The following is a 20,864-nucleotide window of genomic DNA, read 5'->3' on the forward strand; positions in this document are numbered from 1 at the left end:
GAAACTGGAGGTGTACAGTTGGAACTGGGTGAGTCTCTGAATAACTTCACTGTATCTGATTTCAGCTTAGTGACAATGTTGACAAAAGAAATCAATACAAGGGGTTTGGTTTGGAAAAGAATAAAGAAGCAAAAAACGGAAAGAAAGCATTTTGCGCAGCACTTTCAAACTCCCAGGAGTTACATCAGACATTAATGGAGTCAGTAACATAGTACCTGATCTTAAATTACCATGTTTTAGGGAAGATGAAGACAGTTGAATACACAGTACATACAAAGTATACGCTGTATATTTATTAGACAGTACAAATCATTGTGCATTAATAAGGCAAAACATCAAGGCTGATTAAACTAGGAGTTTCAAGACCATTTTTGCTTATGATAAAGATTAGATACAGTGGGGTGATCTCTGAACCAGGAATCAATGAATAGAGTTTTCTTCCCCCCGTTCATGGTTAAGGGAGACACTAAAGGCTGAGATTTTTCCAATGGAGTTGCAGGTGTTGAGTTGACTGCAAATAAAACCATGTTCTTCTGGTCTTAATCCCACAACATTTTTATATTTTTTGTTAAAGAAAAAAATATTTGCGACAACAAATCCACTTCCTTTTTTCTTGCTGTTTTTGATTAAGCAATTCACATGGTTCTATTGATGTCAGAGTTAGAAATGCAGAGGTTTGGTAAAGGTGTACTGCATAGTCATGAAAGCCCTAGTTTTGACGTTTAAAAAAAAAATACACAGACTGGAAGCTTTACAAGTTGTCCAGGAGTACATGAATCATTTCACTGCACCAAGCTTTTTCAGCAGTTTCTTGCCTTTGGAAAGCAGCCCCTTTTTCTTTTTCGAGGACATATCCCTGCCTCTCCCGGGACTACCAGAACCCATAGGTGACGTAGGTGACCCAGAATGGAGATGGACTGTGGGGGATGGTGCTCTCCGTGATGTACCTGTATTCTCAGGAGGAACCTATTAGGTACATTGTTATAATTTATTGAATGTTTGAAAGCTTACAAGCTATTATCATCAAGAAAGTTGGTAATATCACTTGTCCCATTACCCACTTAAACAAAAGGGCTGATTCCTTTCCTCTTTGTGGCTTAAAATACCATATGGGCTTATGGAAAATACATACATTTTGAGAAAAAGTACAGACAACAGAAAACACTCCAATAGAGCCCCGTTTTGGTTATACTTTTTCAAAGAAAGAGTTGGATACACTTGTTTTGCCACAGTTCTGGCCACAAAAGCCACACAACTCGTTTTGGATTTGCATTTCAGTACTCTGATAGTACAAAAATGAAGAGGGATACTTTTAGCTATAGATTTAAGAAAAATAAATGTGTTAATTACTACAGATTAGCAATCTATAAAAGCCAAACTGTTTGCAGAAGAAATTACTTAAAATGCTATGTGATCACTTATTTTTTTAATGTCTTTTAAATGCCTTTTCTTTAAAATTGGCTAGCAAACTTTATGTACATATTTGAGAAGATGGCACACTGGCTTAAAAAAAAAAAAAAGAAAAGGAAAAAGAAAAAGCTAAAATGAACCTTAATCGCAATCAAAGAAAGCTTAAAGACCCTGACTGCTTGATGCGTATGCTGCAGCTATGAGGTTGCTGAATGAAGGTGAATATTTGTACGATAGTTAGATGACAGCATTCCTAAATACTTTAAACAGCTATTTTTTTTCAATCATCAAAAGCACTTGAATGAAAATGCTAAAACTACTTATACTCAGCCTATCCTAACTACAGTGCCCGGCTGACAAATGTGATACTATCAATTAAGATGGTATTTTCACAGCAGAATCCATGCCTTAGGGACCCCTGTTGTCTTGTAGTTCAAGTTAAAACATCAGCAATTTACTGACTCGTTGTGCAACAGTGAGTTAAGCAAAGGGGCTTCAAGCCTACTTTGATTTTAAATCAAGGTCTAATTCTAATGAAAAAAAAAAAAACCAACTTGGTAAAGCACCCCAACGTACACCTGAAGATACCATATATTTAGTCTAATGCATTCATTCAGTGAGCTGCATGTTTCATACTGAGACTTTTATTGCATTGGTAAACCAAACAGTTGCTAGTATTTCAAATGTGCGCTTTCTAGGAAAAGCCAAGTAAGTTGTACCATATGAAGGAATTTTTTCAGAATTGTTGAATAGTTGGTCTTAGGCAAACTGGGGTATAATCGATCGTGGAAAACACATTTTAAGGCAGACAATTTGTAGCTGTATTTGAGTGTAATGAGCTTCAGAACCAACTATACCCTTGTAAAGTACCGGACGGATCAGCTTACGTTTCATTTGTCTGTTCTTTAAGGGTTGGGGGTGTTGTGCTTTTCTCTTGACACAGGAGCTTGGAAGTTTTACATCCCAGGTTGGCTAACAATGCAATATGCAGCTTTTGTTTGTAGGGTAGTTGGACATCAAACTCTCCTTTCTATGTAAACATAAACATTTAGCTCGTGAAGAAATATGTTCCAAACATTGACCTTCATAAAGTGAGGTCTAATTGACTTATTTCTAAGGATTCCTTTTAACGGATTTGTCTCCTGAAGAAACTAAATTGACTTGACTAGATGCAGTAAAAGCATACAGCCTATTCTTCTGTGGCCAAGGGTTTTGGAGACATATTTCTTTCTTTTTTTCCCCCACAGCTAAGTTTCAAGACTTGCATTAGATAGCCAGGTAGCTTTAATTGAAATCTCTATTGGTATCTTCAGTTGCTCACTTACGTGAAGGCTACATTGCCTTATTAAGGTGTGAAATGAACACTCTTCTTCTGTTTCCAAGCAGATGAGCAAAGAAATAAAAATATATATAAAATATATAATATATAAAAGTATTGCAGTGATGAAACAAAACCAAAAATGAGATACTCTAAACATGATTAGTCTTTCATAAAAGAGAAGTCTCTGGGCAATTAACTAATGCCAGTTGGAATCAGAGGTCATAAGGATTAAAAGAGGAACACTGTCAATCAGCTGCACTGACAATTTGTATTTAAAGGAATGCGTGTACCAGTCTTTCGTCCACAAGAACTTTTTCTTTCATCTAGATATTGCATGTAGTAAGAGTAGTTTAGAAGCATTAGGAAGTAACTACTTTCACCAGGGAATAGCTGTTTAAACTCAAATTATAATTGAAGGTACCGTGATGACTGCAATCAAATCTTAAATTTAGTTTCTTCACTTACAAATGTAACAAGCTAGTGGGAGGCTAAGTCAAGTCATTTTTCCTTATGTTTTACTTTATATATTTGAAAGTTAATTTTAAATGGGCAAATGGATTTAAAATGTTAAAAGTAATGTCTAAATTATATATGAGACAGAATGGAATGGAAAATAAAAATTTAAGTTTTTCTTATTCGGTTGCTTACCCTTTTTGCTTTTGTACGCATCGGTGTGTCATGAACATATCGCGAGGGTGCATCAGATAGATAGACTTCAACATCATCAGGCACTTCTTCAAGAAAGTTAGAAGGAACCAGCCCCTTTTGTCCATTAAGTTCACCCTGCAACATGACAAAAATTTCAGTGAATGTTTTAATTAAAGCAAATGTAGGTTCCCAAGAAGGTAAGGAAATACTTTGCCTATTTCAAAGCCAGCGAGGAAGAGGAAGTATCTGCTTAAGGTCACTTGGGACCTTAAGAGCTTACAGGCTTCTGAAGATCACAAGAGCTAGCGTGTGTAATGGAGAGCAGATGACCCCGTTTTCTTTATCCGCGATGGAGAAGTGGGAACTGAATTCCCACACCGTTTCTAGACTTGGATCCTTAGGACTGCCCTGCCACAGATACGTGCGGTGCTAGGCTGCACAACCTACAGGCACTTCTGAGATGACCAAAGTATTCCTTTGGGTCTCAACAGGGGTCACTTCTCAAATGTATCTGAGAGAGACAGCTCGGCCTGTTTCTGTGGCCAAGACACCGTGGAAATGGAAAACGCAAGTTCCAGATGCAGACTGGCAACTGCTATCGGCTCGAAGACAGCTCAGCTGGGCGAGCGATGCTGGAATACTGTCTCCCATGATTAAACTCGTCTTAAAGGAGTGACAAGGTACCATGATCAGTTAACTAGTGCTTCAAAGACTACTGAACTATCTTACTGATTTTAATCAAACCACCCTTTCTCATAGGGACAGGCTCTATCTAGGTTTTTCTCCCACATGAAATGCCTTACCCATTAGAAGTCATTCACATGTTTGCATAGATACAGGTATGATCAAAAGACACATTTTCCGGCAAACTAAACGAGGCAAATATTACTTACAAAACTCCCGAGGCAGCTACTGCTGCGTGAACAACACTCTGAAAACGTTCTGAAGGGGCCAGAGTGAACCTTCTGCAGTGCCGTGTGATCTCCTCCAGCTGAGGGAGCGTCTCAGGTTCTGCTACAGGCCACGCAGCAGTGGCAGCTGTGAGGCCGGCTTCGTGTCCCAGCTCTCTAACTGGGCTGCCTGCGACCGCAGTCTCCCAGGTACACAACGGGAGCGGTGGTGCTAAGCCCATTCTGACAGTGCTTCCAGGCACGCCACTGGGGTGACGGTCTTGTTCCGTTAGGATCACGGCTATTCCCACAACACAACGAGCTGGAATTGTGACCTGAAGACCCCCAGGCTGTCATTTAATACTTTGTGCTAGGGAAGATTGCTCTGACAGTTTGAGCAGTCTGAAGTGACCAAACAGAAGCCAACTTACGTAGTAAAATCCATCTTCATCAATTTCCCCAAAGACAGTGATAATGTCCCCTGTGCAGAACGTCAGCTCAGCCTGCAGAAAAAGGAACACGTGACAGTGTATGGTTTGTTAGGCAAAGGTTAACGTTTTCTTTATTAATAGTAAATCCATTAATACTTTTCCCTCTCCTTTATGTTAAGACACAGTTGGTGAAACTGAATTGAACTTTGAGAGCAAAAACCTTTTGTTATCTCTTAAATTTTTTTTTCTTTGCCTGCTATATCTGGCACCTCTGCCACGAGGTTCCAGCCATCCACAAGACTCCCTGCGACAAACGAGCTGAGTGCCGCCAGACCTTGGAGATACTCAGAACTCATCTGCGCGAAGCCTTGAGCAACCTGAACAAACTTTGAAGCTGTGAACCACATGACTTCACGGGTCCCTGGAAATCCGTCCCTCTGTGAGGAGGGAACAAGACAGAGGAGGGACGAGGTTCAGGTCCACGCTCTGCACCGAGCTGAGCGCTAGGACTCACGGGTGCAAGGACAGCTGAGACTGCTTTTCCTGAAACACAAAGTTCCGGATCTAAAATTGTGGAGCTATACTGCATTCTGTTCAATAAAGGCTTCATAAACCATAAAGGCTTCGTAACTGGCATCTCCAGTCTCTGATCTGCAGTGTACTGGGCTCTTTTTAATTGCCTGTGGTTTAAATGTAATTTAATTAGTTGGGGTTTTTTTTTAACTTATTTTTAATTTTCTTTGGCCATGGGAAAGAGAGATAACAAATAAAATGTGTGCAATAGATCTACAAATTATTTGCTTTGTTGCCCAAACTACTTTGAAATACAATAATTTAGAACCAGATTTGGTTCAGTGAGAATTTATAAGACAACTCTGGCTGAGTTTTAAAGCATCAAGTCCCACGTATTTCAAACTTCACTTTCTTCTTTAAAAAAATTCCAAATTGTTCCACAATTCACCAATTAAAAAAGCATTTTAAAGGATAACTGAGGAAGCTCCTAGGTATGCAGTATTTTTTGAGAGCCTTGAGTGTACCCTGACATTCTTACCACAATGCATATATAAATTAAAATTGTATCAAATCTGGATCGAGGGACTTACCGTGTAACATCAAAGACAATGTAAAATGGATTCCATTGTTGCTGATGACAAATATGGAGAGATGGGAGACTGCTTGTAGGTAAATGGAAGATAAACCCATGATGAAGATCTAGCTAACGGTCAGCTGGTTTGTAAATGAAGATCTAGCTAATGCTCAGCTGTTTCAGTTATCCTTACATTGTGATTAAAAAAATGATTACAGACGACATACACACATTCACGAAAGCTCAGACACATCGATTAGGAGAACGCAACGCATCATGAGTGCTGTTCTGCTCTACACTGCTCTGGTCTGGGTCGCAAAGGAGGGTTGCTTTTTGGAGGACTTGTAAGGTGGGCTACAGAGGTTTGACAGCACGCTTCACTATCGGCTTGTTGGCATGAGCTAGGACGCTTCTCAAAAATAATCACGTGCTTACGTGGAAACGTACAAGGGAAATTTGAAAATAAGTGGAAAATAATCATTCCCTATTATTTATAACTCTGTGCTTTTTTCCTTATAAACTTTTGTTATATACATATGTATACACATATATTGCACAACCATATAGCCATAACTGACGATATAATGTACTGAGCCATATTAAATAAATCCTACAAAGGATATGACTTGATTTTGTTTGAACAAGAACCATAAATCTACTTGTACAGAAGTCATAAGCTGGTCATAGACAGCTGCCCAAACACGTTTGTAACTCTGAACTTTTTTTTTCCCCCCATCCCCTGTAAATGTGTAATAGTGCTTATTAATACCAACTATGTTTTAACCAAATTATGGCTCCCTGAATGGTGAACACAGTAAACAGTTACGTCAATACCTCTACATCAACGTTAGGAGAACTCTCTCTTGGATCGTAATCATACAGCGCCACCATCCTTCTCGTAGACACCGCGTGTTGCCTGCCACTCCGTCTGTTTCTTTCTGTTCCGATCACAAGGAGGGAAAGGGAAGGAAAGCTATCAAAGTTATTTTGAAAAAAAAACAAACCCCACAAGGAGCAATTTTTCCCCACGTCATTTTCACACTGCAGTAACAATGCGGATATTTCTCTAGCATACTGATAAAAGGTCACAGGTTACCAAACCTATTAACACAGATAAAGGTTTCAAAACAGCATGTACGTTTCAGAAGTCATGTTTTAACAGTCGCCTTGCCCTCTTGATTCTAAGCCACTGACTCCTCTGAACAGTATTTATCTGCAAAACTAACGTGCCGAAATTTTCAGCCATTCTTGGCGGTAAGAATCAGAGGTTACCGGGGGGTACAAAGCCAAACATTCAAAATTCATGTTTGCTTCATTTCATTCAAACTTCCACATTTACTGCCTATTCCCTCCCCCCTCCTAATCACAAGGAATTTTGTGCCTGGGATTATTCTTCAACTTTCTGCTGGGAGACTGGAGGGAGAAACGGACACTCTCTCAGCTGTCCCAAGACCAGAGAGGCTACCCGTCACGTACGTGGTTTGCAATATTTTCAAGACTCTGACTACAAAAAACACATTCTCAAGTCCTGTTTAATTTTACAAGTTTCCTTTGTGGGGAACAGAAGGAAAGGAGTAAAATTTTTAGTTTCCAGGATGCACAAGAAATGTTTATTGATTGATAGTAAACATTTACAGAGAAGTCCAAGATGGGCTTCATTTGAAATTTGAATAACAGTAGCATGATTCTTGCAGATGATTGCTGTAGCAAGAGAAACATGCTTGTTAGTGCTACTTACAGACAGGCATTGAGGGCAGGTCTGATGAGCGTTATGCAGTGTGACAAAGGAAACCTGGGGTTAGGAGGCACCCTATGGCTGGTCCGGCAGGAGGGCGAACGGTAAAGGTGCGGCTAATGTGGGAGCAAGTACTGAGTGTAGCATGCACTCTCAGCTGTCACGTCGCCCACCAGCTGACACTGAAGCATTCACTCAGAGGAGATCACTTACTTTTGCAGTGGGTGGTTTGGAGTTATTTTCCCAGCCACCAGTGCAAGGGATTTACACAGAACACAAGGAGAGTTCCAAAATGAAGGCACGGACGATCACAGACGCGGGACCCGATCCCCCTGATTCCCCAAAGCCTGGATCAACCCACACCTAAATGATTGTCTCAGAGTCGCACTTTCCGTTTTGAAGTACTTCTCTGGGGCAAGACGTTGCCCACCGCTCAGGGTCAAGGGCCCCTCTACGACCAAGAAAAGAATCCAGAAGGGACCCTATATGTCATTGCTATGTGACAGTATTTTCCAACTTCTGGTTTCCGAAAGTTCAAAGGCGTAAAAAAATAAATCTAGACAGCTCACAGCATTTCAGCTAATTTAAAGCTTGAATCAAATTATTGGTTCTTAGCACAGACCTCTTTTAGACTTTCTGGATCTGCGGTGTACAGAGCGTGTGCTCTCTTTGAAACGGTCACAGTTGACTTCAGGAAAGGAATGCATACAAATAAAAGAAGAAAAGATATGAAGCTGTTCAAAGTTCTGTTTTTAAGGATTTAATGTGGGCAAAGGATTAAGAAAAATATAGTCATATGAACACAGCATGTAAAGTGTCTGATATGACATTAAAAATATGAGTAACAATACGAGACAGACTGGCAATTAGAGCCTGCTTCTGCTGAAAATCCACGTGGGCAGCCTCTGTGACAGCCAGGGTCTGAGCACGTGGATCTCTGCTATTCAGAATTTGTATTTAGTTTAAAATTAAGCCATACTAACTATTCTTTCCAAATCCAGTAGTAAGAGCAGTTGTTGTTGTTTGTTTTTTGAATGGCTAGCAATTTAAATCCATATTAAAGAGAAAATACATGATGCTTTTAAAGTGCTAAAATATTTAAAGGTGAACTGCTGGGGGTAGGTTGCTAACAGCTCGCTCAGAAACATCCCAGAATAAAAAGAATTGCTTAAAAAAGTAAGGCAGGGCAACATTTCTGTCACAAATTGCCTCTCCCTCTTTCCAAGATAAAGACTTTCTGGTTTCTCAGCTATTTCAGGGACACTGCCAGTTGAGCACAACAGAAAAATCCAATTATATTTAGAAAATATGACCCTTACACAGCCAAAAAAATTCAAATTGTGGGGAGCTACGTAGGCTAATGGTTCCATTTCCACAAGTGTTCTGTATCAACAACTTGCTGACTTGGCTAAGAACTGAGAGCACTGAGCAGGACCGAAAGCAGTAAGTTCCAGTCGTAGCTGTTTAGGAAGATACTTTCTGGACCCACATGTGACCTCATTGCTAGAAGCAGAAATGTATTTAGACACTTCTTAATCCCCTCAGGCCCCAGTTGCGTTTACAGATGTACCTAAGGCAGGTTAGGTATCTCATTCTAACAGCCTTCAGATGACGCAGACCTGTGCTGAAATGACTTCGTGTGCAGCGTGATGCTGTAGGCAGCCAACCTGTTCAGGCACATCTGTAGGTCCCCCTGTGTGCCTGTCCCAAGTTTTTGTCCTATAAATGCACACGTATGTGCTATACCTAGAGGGGCAGATGGGCGGTGGGATTTACAAGTGCCTGTGGGAGGGGGTATTTGTTGTATTTATGTGGCATAAGTAAATAAACACACAGATTTGAATTAGGAACTCAGTTAAGCGTTTAAGAACTTAAATCATTCTTCCCTTTCATGGACAATGGAGAATTTTTAAATACCTCAGTATCTTAAAAAAACAACAAAAAATAACTTGTCTCACATTTACTAATATGATTTTGGAAACGATAAGGTTTTATTCAAACTAAGAAAACAATTGTGGAAGATTTCTTTGGGTTTTTTAGCAACCACTTTTACAGTTCACTTTTAAACAGGGCTGAACCAACTCCAGCCCTTTATACTCTCTGAATCATGTTGAAAATTTTAAAACATATTGAGGTAGTTGTATGACATTTATTTTTAGAAAGAAATCTAAGTTAAGATACTTGCATTGTATATCTGTGTACAACATTGAACCAATGGTGTAACACAAGTGGTTCACAACACAGAACTGTTTGGCCTCACTCTGCTTTTTAAAGGGTTTGTTACTGCGATATCCATAAAATCTCACAATATGCAGTGCTATCCCAAATGAGATTACACATAACCCTTTGCCACCATCCCTTTAAATTATTGGTAAAGTAGGAAAATGTAGAAGAGTAAAAATAACAACAAATAAGTGATTCTTTTTATGCTTTGCAGCAGTGAGCGTATCACAAAGCACCTCAGCACAGCACACTCCAAAGCACAGGGATCATGTTCTGTGTCTAGAAATCTTTCAGGTGACAAACCCCATTTTTTTTAAATAAGAAAAGAAAGTAATGAGTGGAGCGGTGAAGATACAAGTCCTCATTTGCAGCAAAAGATGTGACCAGGATTAAATATTAGTTGAATAAAGTCATCCAGATACTGACACAGAATGTATCCCATGGTGTAGTAAATTGCTGTAAAATTTAGATGCATCTGCATATAGTAAAAAACAAAAGGCAAAGCAGATCCAGCCAAGTTAATAGCACCCAAAAGTTAGGAGAAGTGAAGCGTATATATTTTTCCTTACCAATTTTCTCAACTGGTGTGTTCAAAGGAAGAAAGCCTTGTTTTAGAAGCTGATCCATCATCTCTTCATCATCTGCTTGGATCTCAGAGACCATATTACATGGGATAAGGCCAATTCTTGTACAGGTTTCTCCACGATAGAATCCATCAGCATCTTTGTCCCCATAAACCTGTTATTCAAAGAGTGGTAATGGTGGTCAAAAAAGGTTTTAGCATTTAGGAATTCTAATACAGGCTAAAAGGTTACTAAAGCGTAGACAGATGACTACAGTTTGGATGTGGAATTATATTAGTTTTTGACTACTCTGACATGTTACAGACTGGAGTTGTTATGTTAATTCGAATTATGGCTTCAGATACATAAGCAGAATTTGGACTTTCTTTGTTAGCAGTGAAATGCACAACAAGTGAGAGACACCATTAAAAGTCATCAGTTTCTCCCTGTGCTGAGCCAGAAGTATACTTAATGCTTTACACTCGTGTTGATGGAATTATTCACATGGCACCATTTTTGGTGCCATAAGACCTATATTCAAAACGAAGCATTTGCAAAACTGTGCCAAGTGTGTTGTAACTTTGAATAGAACAACCTGTATGTGATCAAAAATGCCTATCTAATACATCATATACTTGATACATGTACTTACTTAAACTCTGCTATTGTCTTTCCAGAAAACATGAGTAAAGGTATAAAAATAGCATGAATTTTCATCAATGAGACCAGGTAAATCCAAAATTTCTCTTAAACTCTAAAAATGCAGTCAATTCATAAAGGCTGCTCATGATACAAAGGCCTAGACTGAGGACTGTACTAAACAAGAATTATGTTCTTAAGGCCAAACTGATGACTGAGTTTAGATTGTTCCTTGCTTAATTGTTTTTTTCTTTTCTTTAAAAACAAACAAGAATCCCCAAAGGAATCCCTTCAGTTCAAATCAGAGTTCATTAAAGATGACCGTTGAATAGCCTGAGCTTTCTAGAGCAGGAATGTTTCTCAGTTTTACTCACTATATATCCATGACTTACCTGGCACCACTACTACTTCACACAGCACAGCCTATGTGACCGTAACACATGTACGGGCCAGACTTCATACAGCTCCTGGTGGAACTGACCCTCCACCATCCCACTGCTCAGGTAATGTATGAAAAGTATTTTGAAAATGCAAACTAGTCCATCTTCACAACAATTTGATGAGAAATTCAAAGCAGCAGATCACATAGTAGTCACCATGGTTCCAAATATAAAATAAACATCACTGAGAATAAATATCTGATGTGGGATCTCGCTAGACTTTTCAGTGCCAAACAGGTACATATTTGTGAAGAGATAATTAAAATACCTGAGCGAAATGAACATTCTTGCGAAGAAAAATAAGCTCTTAAACAAGTTTCATATTTTTGGCATAAATCTTCTGTCATGTGAGGAGGTAAGCAAAATACCTAACAAAGTATTTAACACTAAAAAAATTGTGATTTAGGATATGGACATTTGTGTTAGCATGCAATCCAACACAGTGGAAGGCAGTCAGTATTTTAATAGCTTAAGTTACAATTTTATCTTTGAAATGAGTAGTGTAACAAATGAGTCTATATTTTTTCAGGTTCTTTTTCAGATCGTACTTAAATCTCAGTTGCCCTTGGACTACCAGCAGCTGTTCCTTCTGCCTCTCACCAGATGGATAAGACACCAGGCTGCAGGAGGGGATGCTTCCATTTGCTGACTCCACAGAAAAAGCTGCTAGCTTTTTAAAATCCGATCAGCAAACTGAACAAATTTGCCTTGCAGCTGCACAATCATAAGATGAGGCAAGCTGGCTAAAACCATTGACAGAGCCTAATACTGTCCCTGTCACCTGAAACAGGGCTGATTTGTCTTCTGCGCCCTGTTTAAAGGCAGCTTGTGTATTTTATACCAAACAGTCAGAAAAGGGAGTGGTTTTCCCAGTTTCAGAAGAGGATGACTCTGGAAGAGAAATAATTTTTGGTCCTTAATTAATCTTAAGTGTATACTAGCTAGGAGTGTTCAGCATTTAAAAAAAGATACGGCAGCTCTGGTACGTATGAGGGTACAACACTAAGCACTTTGTGGTACCTTTGCAGGAAAGACATCCTCTCTGCAGCAGTTTTTCCTGCAGGGTTTGTGGCAATGGACATGGCGGGCTTCAGAGTCACAATTTTGGTCTTAGCACCTAAATCTCTAATTGAGTCTGGCCCTAACTATCTATAGAAACTTTGAGATTTCTGCCCGTTACCTAATTATTTTTAAGCCATTAGCACTAGATATTAGGTTCCAGATCCAGCGAGACTTACAGCCTGAACCTCTGGAGGAAAAAAACCTTGGACCCTAGTGACACAAGTTGCTTTCTCCACAGGGAACAAAGGAGACCCTGTTTGTAAAACTGCGTCCTTCTTTTCCTTTGCTTTTAAGATCCCACCTTAATGATCTGTCCTTCTTTAAATGGCAGCTCTTCTTCTGCAGCATCAGGATTTGGGGACATTGTCAGCGGATCGTAGTCAAAGAGTGCAACAAATATTCGAGTAGAAATATCCTCTGTGCCAGGATCTGTTTCTGATTCTTCATAAATATCTGGAGAAAGATGGTCATGACCACCATAGCCGTCTATAAAAGTAAATCCAGAAAAGAACAATTCAGTAATACAAGTTGGCGTCATCTTTCATCTATTCCAGTTGATATTTGAAAAATGTTTGGCATTTCAGTGAAAAAAACCCAATAACTTAATGCATGTCCTATTAAACTTGGTGGGTTTTTTTTAATTAGCAAGTTATTATTTGTTTAAAAAGCATATACAATCTGCATGCACTGAATGTGGTGTTGATCTCCTACACCACACTGACATTTACACATGTGAATACAGCTCAGGTAAGAAAGCAATTTTTGTTAGGCTTACTAAAGTTTGCCATAAATTAATGAAGCATGTTAAGAGTGACATAATGATGAGTCTGATAGGCTTTATCATTACTGCAAAAATAACCATGCTTTGGATCCACCTGTTTTCCAGCACAGCTGCTTCTGCTCTTCATGGACACAAGAAAGCACATCCCAGCTGTGTTGACATACCATGTTTTAGGTACCAGGTTTAAAACATGGTTATAACCTTTTCTCTCCAGACAGGCAAGAAGAAATATATTTCAGTAGTGTTAGTTATGCCAGGGTTGGAACTGCACTGCCTATGGTTGTGTTTAAACACAGTCAATAGTTAACATGGCCAACAGTGCCCCAAACCAACTCAAACAGTAATAAAATGTGTTAAAATCCAGGAAGAATGGTTAGCTATGACTGTATTTAACCATAAGCTCATTAGGAAAGATCATCCATGAATATCACAACACTTGACACTGCACTGAACTCTGTCCACTGCAGGGTACCAAATCAATTAGGACATAAAAAATGAGAACGGACGTTTTGTCTCATATGTCTTTCAGACTTTTCAAGGGACCTGGAGAATGCGTTCATGATTCAACAGCATACTTAGGGATGGACTTCAGTAAAACTGAATTAGAAAATTAGGCCAAAATGGCTAACAAGGAGTGTTTTGATTGATGGGTTTCAAAGGCTTTTAATGTTGTTTTGAAAGAGCATGTGGCAGCGCTTTCCCAAAAAATAGGCTCTTTCAAGACATATGAAGTTGAAGTCCCAAAAAATAAAGCCCTCAAAATCACAAGCCACTTCTGAAAAACTTGGCTTATTGTGCAAGTCCCGCTAACTTCAGTGGGAGTCACGTACTTTTGTTCTTTGCTGAATCAACATTTATCATACAGTTTACAAGATCCTTCACAATGAATACATTGAGAAAGTGATGTTATGAATTACGATGAAAATGTAGTTCAACTGTATCAAAATTTTTCCAGACAATTTTCATATTAACACAATTTTTACTGTAATCACCTCTTACAAATTAAAGACTCTCATTTTTGGTAATAGTTTGAACATTCAATATGGAACATTTTTATGGAAAAAGAGGCAAAAATTCCTCTTTTTGCCTCTATATCAGATGCATTTTATTCAACATTGGTATTTTTAAACCACCAGAAAAAATTTTCAGAGGGTCACAGCTTTAAGGGAACAGCTACTAACTCTTGGGTCCAGAGCGCAAGAAAGAATGTGAATAGGGAAAAATGCAGAACAGCAAAAGGGCAGGGAAAAATTCCAGCCAAGAAGCTTTAGGCAGGCACAAAGCACAGAAAGGAAGTGTGGGAGAAGGGCACATGTGGGACAGAAAGCAATGGGACACAAAGGATGGGATTCTTCTCTGTTCTGTTCTCCTCCCACAGTCAGGTTGCAGTCATTCTGCGGTTCATACTCAGGCCCACCAGGCAATGTAAAACAGGTGGGTTAAGGGGTGTTTTGTTTTGTTTTTTTAAATTAAAAATATTGATTTTTGCATCCAACTCCAACTGCAGTTAATGGGGGTTAGGTGCAAACATGAATTATAGCCAAATGTATCTCTGTTAAAAGCACTGGCTTGTAACAATCTGACTCAGAACAGTCACGTTTGCTCCAGTGAACCAGAAAGCAAATAACCTCTTGATTAGCTCATTAGCCACTTATCTTATTCTTTCAAGAGGTATATATGTATATCATACATATACACACACACATAATTGTGTATGTAAAATCTTTGTCTTTGGATGCAGCCAGATTCCCAACTGATGCATAGCTGCAACCAGAGTTGCATTGAATTCACTGACAGACACCGATGTACACAAGCTGATGACCTGGTTGTAAGTCAGTCAGATATGTCTGCTCTGAAACTCAACATTAAATCATGATTCACCTAAACTTTCAGGGCCCCTTTTGTTTCATTTCAGATAGATATCAACAAAACCCTAATGTGTTTCTTAGCTCTATATATGGCCTGGGCTGCTTTTATGGGTTGAATGTTAGACACTTCAATTTACTGTGTTATGAACTATGAAAACTGAGTTGTTGATCATGTAATGAGTTCTATGTTGATGAAGCAACAAATACTATCAGTAGTGGGTATAACTGCCTTACTCATGTAATACAAGTTTGTCATTAAGATGTAATTATTCCTAAAAATAAGAATAATTTTTGTCTTCACCAGGTGACACAGCCAAAGTCCTGTGTGGTCATTGAAAAGACTTTGAATCTTCGTTTAGCCCAAGCTGTAAATCAGAATAACGTTTGGTAACTGCTTCCTATTATAGGACGCTGGGCTGTGATATACCAGCTACTGTTTGTCCCTGTCCAGTCTATATGAATCAAGTGGAAATGTGGTCACTCTGATGAATGGCTGTTCGGGTGTGTACAGTAAATACTGACTGGCATTAGTAGCAGCATAGCTTCACAGAGGTTCATGCAATGCAGTGTGCTTGGACTCAGTCGAGTATGGAAAGGTGGCTGCACAGCACTTTCAGGACAGAGGACTAGGGGCGGATTGTCCCTTACAGCTGAGCTGGAGAAACTTACCTGAGAGCAGACAGGACTTAAGAGCTAGTTCCCCTGGCATTCTGCATTGCATGCAATGTTGTCATACAGAAACCGCACTTGTTAACACGCAGCTCTAAAATGTGTCTGTCATAAAGGATGAATAATGTTCGGCATACCGTATCTATATTCAGAGGCCATGGTACGCTGCTGAGGCCATTTCTTGTGTCCACCAATGCTGCGATAATAAGCTTCTTCTTTTACGGGTGAAATATTTCCCTCACTACCTGACCGAGACCGACCGCCTTCACTGTTACTGTCCATTGTAATTTCTACGGAGAAAAAGGGAATGATCTATTAAAACATATTGTATAGTTGCCTTTGCGGAGGCTCCTGTGGGCAGGCTTTGCCTACCTTTTTTTCTGACTTGCATATAGTAGGAAGGCTAAACACTGCATAAGCTTTGCCAGTTGTCTCAGCCTCTAGAAATCCTTCTTCAGCAGGGGAATCACAGAAATGTGTATCATCTCCTTTTTTTAAAGCACCTGAATTTTATGCTTTTTAAAATTCATACAGTGTAAATATTGTTTGTTAGATCTTTGGATAGGAATCATCTTTTATTATGAGGTTTAAACAATCCTACCTGCCAGATCTGCAAGGTCAAGAGCACTGTAAACTGTGTTTCACCTTCTAAAGTATCAACCTAAAAACAAAAATTAATTAATTTACTTAAATCCTACCTGCAAGAAGATACTAATCCAAAGTATTTATAGATTAATGGAGAAAATACCTCAAAGAATTTAAATTCTGGAACATTTTGGAGAAAGGTTTTATCATTGGAATCCTAAGAACATTACGGTTTTGAAGGTCTTTCCCACTAATTTAACCTCCCAGAGCTGCCTTAAGAACTTCCCGTCACTAAAGTGACCCTTTAGCTGAATAACTCAGTAAAGACTCCAGGTGTACATGTGAAGGAATAAGCTGCTGCCAGGAAATTTGGAATCCACATTTTTGAGCTATATGCTGAGGCCAACAACAGTCATGTATTTAAGCAGTCTAAACTTTGGCTCAACCGTATTTACTTTCTTCTTTCCTTTTATTTTACTCTGCTTTTCATTTTGTGGAACTACATATTAGAATGACACAACAATAATAACTTCCTTCTTCAAAAACCATACTTGCAGCCCGTATCATGGGAAACTTCCTCTGTCAGTGGGAGTTCCAAATAGTGGGTTCAAGTTTATACAATGCTCTACGATACACTTTTGGATGGCCTACTTTTACCACATTTTATTTATCTGAACTCTTGATACATTTCATATCTTCTGGATTTTTTTTTTCCAGCAGGCTTACAGGAAGCAACTTTTGTGCAGAGTTTTATCAAGTGTTTATATTTGCTTCACTTATCCTCAAAGTGATTTATTACAGTATCATGCTGAAAGCGAGAAATATTGCATACATACCTTTCAGCCATTTTAATCACTAGTCTTTTAGTCAGAAATAGGACTCTTGAACTCTAAACCACCTAAGGCCTTTCAACAGCTTCATGGCAAATCATTTTTCTTTGTTACTGTACGTAATGCTCAGTAGTTTGCTTGTTACCAGCATTAGACAATACTGTAATTTATTCCTAATGGAACTTCCCCAAAGAGCATTTGTGGATTGCACATAATACAAAATACACTAATTCATTCTTTGAGTTACACTGAAATAAACAAAATCTGAGATTTTCTTTTCTATGTAATTATCTGTTTGAGCACAGATTGACTATCAGAAGTTAATTTCTTTATCTGATTCCTAAGCTGTTGCTATTGAACTACTAAACAGTGAAGTCATTACTTAGCGGTTTCCGTGTCCTAACTTTGTTGACAGAAAGCGAGCTCTGATAAATTTAATCACTTCCCTTATTTTTTAATTAAAATGAAAAGGAAACTCAAAGGATTAATTCAAACAAACCTGCCTACTCTCTCGCTATTCATTAAAAAATGTTATAGCTGACAATATAAAAGAAAACACTTAGATACAAAGCTTGCTTTAAGTAGTCCAAACATAAGCCAGAAATCTTTACTCCTGAGAAAAAAAGGCTGCTTTCAGAGAAAAAGAAAAAGGACATGAAAATCTAACAGTCTTCACACCATCATCCAAAAGCTATTTGTTTCAGCTAACAATAACCTGTCAATAGAAGCACAAGAGCCTCCCTGGAGCTGATTCTCCCCCATCCCATTTTCATACCAGTGTAATTCCATTGACATCTGTGAAGATTATCCTGGTTTACACCAGGACGTGGGATGAGAATCAGGCCTCAGAACAGCCATGCTATATTGAAGACACTGAGAAAGTTTCACGCATTACAGCTGTGTGTGTTTTCTGATCTATGGTCTCAATAATAATAATTACTACCTACTAGATACCAAAATGATTGCGCCCACTAGGGGGATTTTGCTTTTAATTTACAGTACAGGCATTTTAGCGTGATTCTATGAAAAGGGAAAAATATTTAATATTTAAAAATAAAAGCATTCCTTAATGATCAGTCTCTTTCTTTCTGATAATCCCCATTTGTGACATCCCTTGTTCACATACATAAATGTCAGGTGAGAATTGCCTGACACTGCCTCCTTCTCCTCCTGATGGTGCCTACAGTATTCACAAATTAAAGTCCAGGTTAGGGACAGGAATTGGACCGACTTTACATCTTCATGGAGTAAAGCTCTGCTAATAGCTCACAGAAATCTTTCTGCATTTTTTTTGCATATGTTTCCTGATTTTCAGTGTGAATGTTTCTTATTTGTCAGTATAGAGTGCAAGTTTTAACAGATATGTATTTGTCCATAGTGTCTTGATTCCATTATCTTTTCTGCACTACTTTTTGGATTTTCTGGTATACACCAGCACACAGTTTAAGTAAGTCATAAGTAAACCAGAATAGGGATGATTCTGTAGGAAATATCAAATCTAGTAAATATATGCAAGTTCTGCTAACTTGTTACATTTAACAGCTTCCATTTTTCCTGCTAAATTCCAAAAAGTAGTCAAGAAAATGGAAAGTGAATGCAAAATGATAGTTGATGAATGGAAAGATGGATGGCTGAATGGATGGCTGAATGGGTACATTTATTTTACTGATCATATAGTAGCCTGCCTGCATTATAATTTCTTCTTAGGTAAGATCTGACAGTATCTAAGCTTAACCAAGCTTAGAAAAGCTCCAACACCCACTAAATTCAATGGAAAGACTCCCAGTGATGTCAATGACTACTGATTCAGCCCCCTGTGAGACCCCAGTACACTCATATTTAGATGGAGATGTTTTTCGTTCCATTTAATCCCATTTAAACTAAGAGTAACCATGGTTCAAGACAAGTGTCTGTTGTTTCTTTTTTAAGGACCGCCTTCCCAACTCTGAGGCTGCAAAGAACAGAAATGCACCAATCTGTCCAACTAACCAATGGAAGGGACCAACATTGGTCGAGACCTTTGTGGCACTGCACTGCCATGAGAGGACCTTCGCCCTGCATGCTCCACCCTTTCAGGCCGTCCTGCAGATGATGGATTACCTAAAAGCTAAAAAACAACAACAGAAAAAACAGGTTTGTAAGTTACATGCATGGTAACATTACGGTTATATGGTTGGACATTAATCAGGTCAATCACATTTGGAAGCATAAGCTCTAAAGGCAACTAAACTTAGTTTTTAACTGAAAGGTTAGCTGAAAAGTAAATACTATTGCCTGGCAAACCTGCAAAAGAAAAAATGGTTCCCTGATTTATGGCAGAGTTTTGTAACCAGCAGTCACACATCAGAACAAAAAGAAAAGAAAAGAATAATTTTTGAAATATTCTTTTGCCTTTGTTGTTGCTGCTAAAATGACGTTATAATCTCCTGAAGAGTAGTACAACCAGTCATGAGAGCTGTGGAGATTGGACTGCACTGAAAAGGCAAGCCTTTTTTGTATTCAGCTATATAGCTTTGTCCAGTTTGCAGCATGTGAACAAGTGCACATCCTTCCGTCTTTGAGCACACTGCTTTTCTATAATGGCCCTCAGTTGTTAAAGCCTTTTAAAGGTCATTGAAACATGCAGAAAGGAATGTAGACACACTTCGTCTCACATCACGGCTGTCTCTTTCTGTTCACTATCCTTGCAGAAAATGTTGCTATTTGAATAACTAAATGGTACTATTTTAATGTTCTCCAGAGTTTATCATGCAGTAATTGAGATTAATACAGCTTGGGCACCAATTTTAATGGGAGAAATTTTTAAGGATCATTTCAGCATAAACTGCTAGGCTAGAAGAGCAGGCAGCTGATTTCTACTCTTACATGAAACACATCAGATTTGGGGTTTCCACTCTGGACTGTTGCAGACTGAGAGGGTAAAGAACTTGCTTTGGTCTTTAGGGAGCAGGGAAGCCTACGGATGCATCTATCAAAGCGTGGAGACTCTGCTATAGATTAATGGACAGAAATGCAAATAGGCAAGATCACGCAGAGGCATCCTTGAAAGATACAGAACGGCCCTGGCCTCTCCCTTTGGAAGAAGCTGTTTGCCTGCATTCTCATGCAGAGATGCAGTCTGCAACTTCAAAGGCAAGAAGAGATGGTCTAAAAAGGAAGGCAAAGTAGTGACAGCGCAGAGATAAGGTAGAAAATGGAAATATGATGAAACCTGTGACTCCATAAATCTGGGTCACTGTCACACTGGGGGAGAATCTTGATTCTTGTCCGGAGATGTTTCATGATAAAGACCATATCCTGAAAATTCTGGGAATGAGGTGAATAAAACAACATGATGAAATGAATTCCTCGACATTAAAAAAAAAAAATAAAAAAATTACTGATGAAATATTTTTCCAGTTAAAATGCAGCTTTTTTTTAAAGCAACATTTAGATGGGCAAAATAAAGAAAAACAATCTTTTGGAAAAATTATAGTTCAGCTAACCCTTAATTAAAATTTAGATTCAGTTGTCCTTTAATAAAAGCAGCCATTATTGTAATTTGTTCTGTGGGAACGTAATTGTAAAGCAAATTAAACTGATTTCAGCATGACACAAAAGAGGACTGTAAAGGAAAATGCAGAATAATAAACAAAAATGAATGGGGAGGAAAAAAAAAAACTGGGAAAAATGTAGCATATAA

General features: G+C 38.7%; 1 protein-coding gene across 2 annotated transcripts in view; it reads right to left on the reverse strand.

The window, feature by feature from the left end:
* Positions 1-777: 777 nt before the first annotated feature.
* RIMBP2 (RIMS binding protein 2) overlaps positions 778-20,864 on the reverse strand; it is a 64,181-nt gene continuing 44,094 nt past the window's right edge. The window contains exons 15-23 of one of the 2 annotated variants that reach the window (XM_072880077.1): positions 19,172-19,289; positions 15,905-16,057; positions 12,751-12,935; positions 10,315-10,483; positions 8,145-8,210; positions 6,622-6,725; positions 4,701-4,772; positions 3,380-3,514; positions 778-966 (exon numbers count right to left, since the gene is read on the reverse strand). In XM_072880077.1, the coding sequence (XP_072736178.1) occupies positions 778-966; positions 3,380-3,514; positions 4,701-4,772; positions 6,622-6,725; positions 8,145-8,210; positions 10,315-10,483; positions 12,751-12,935; positions 15,905-16,057; positions 19,172-19,289 (1,191 nt within the window). The remainder of the gene's footprint in view (positions 967-3,379; positions 3,515-4,700; positions 4,773-6,621; positions 6,726-8,144; positions 8,211-10,314; positions 10,484-12,750; positions 12,936-15,904; positions 16,058-19,171; positions 19,290-20,864) is intronic. The other variant, XM_072880076.1, reaches the window with a different exon arrangement.

This window comes from Ciconia boyciana, chromosome 15, assembly GCF_034638445.1.
Source record: "Ciconia boyciana chromosome 15, ASM3463844v1, whole genome shotgun sequence".
Lineage (NCBI taxonomy): Eukaryota > Metazoa > Chordata > Aves > Ciconiiformes > Ciconiidae > Ciconia > Ciconia boyciana.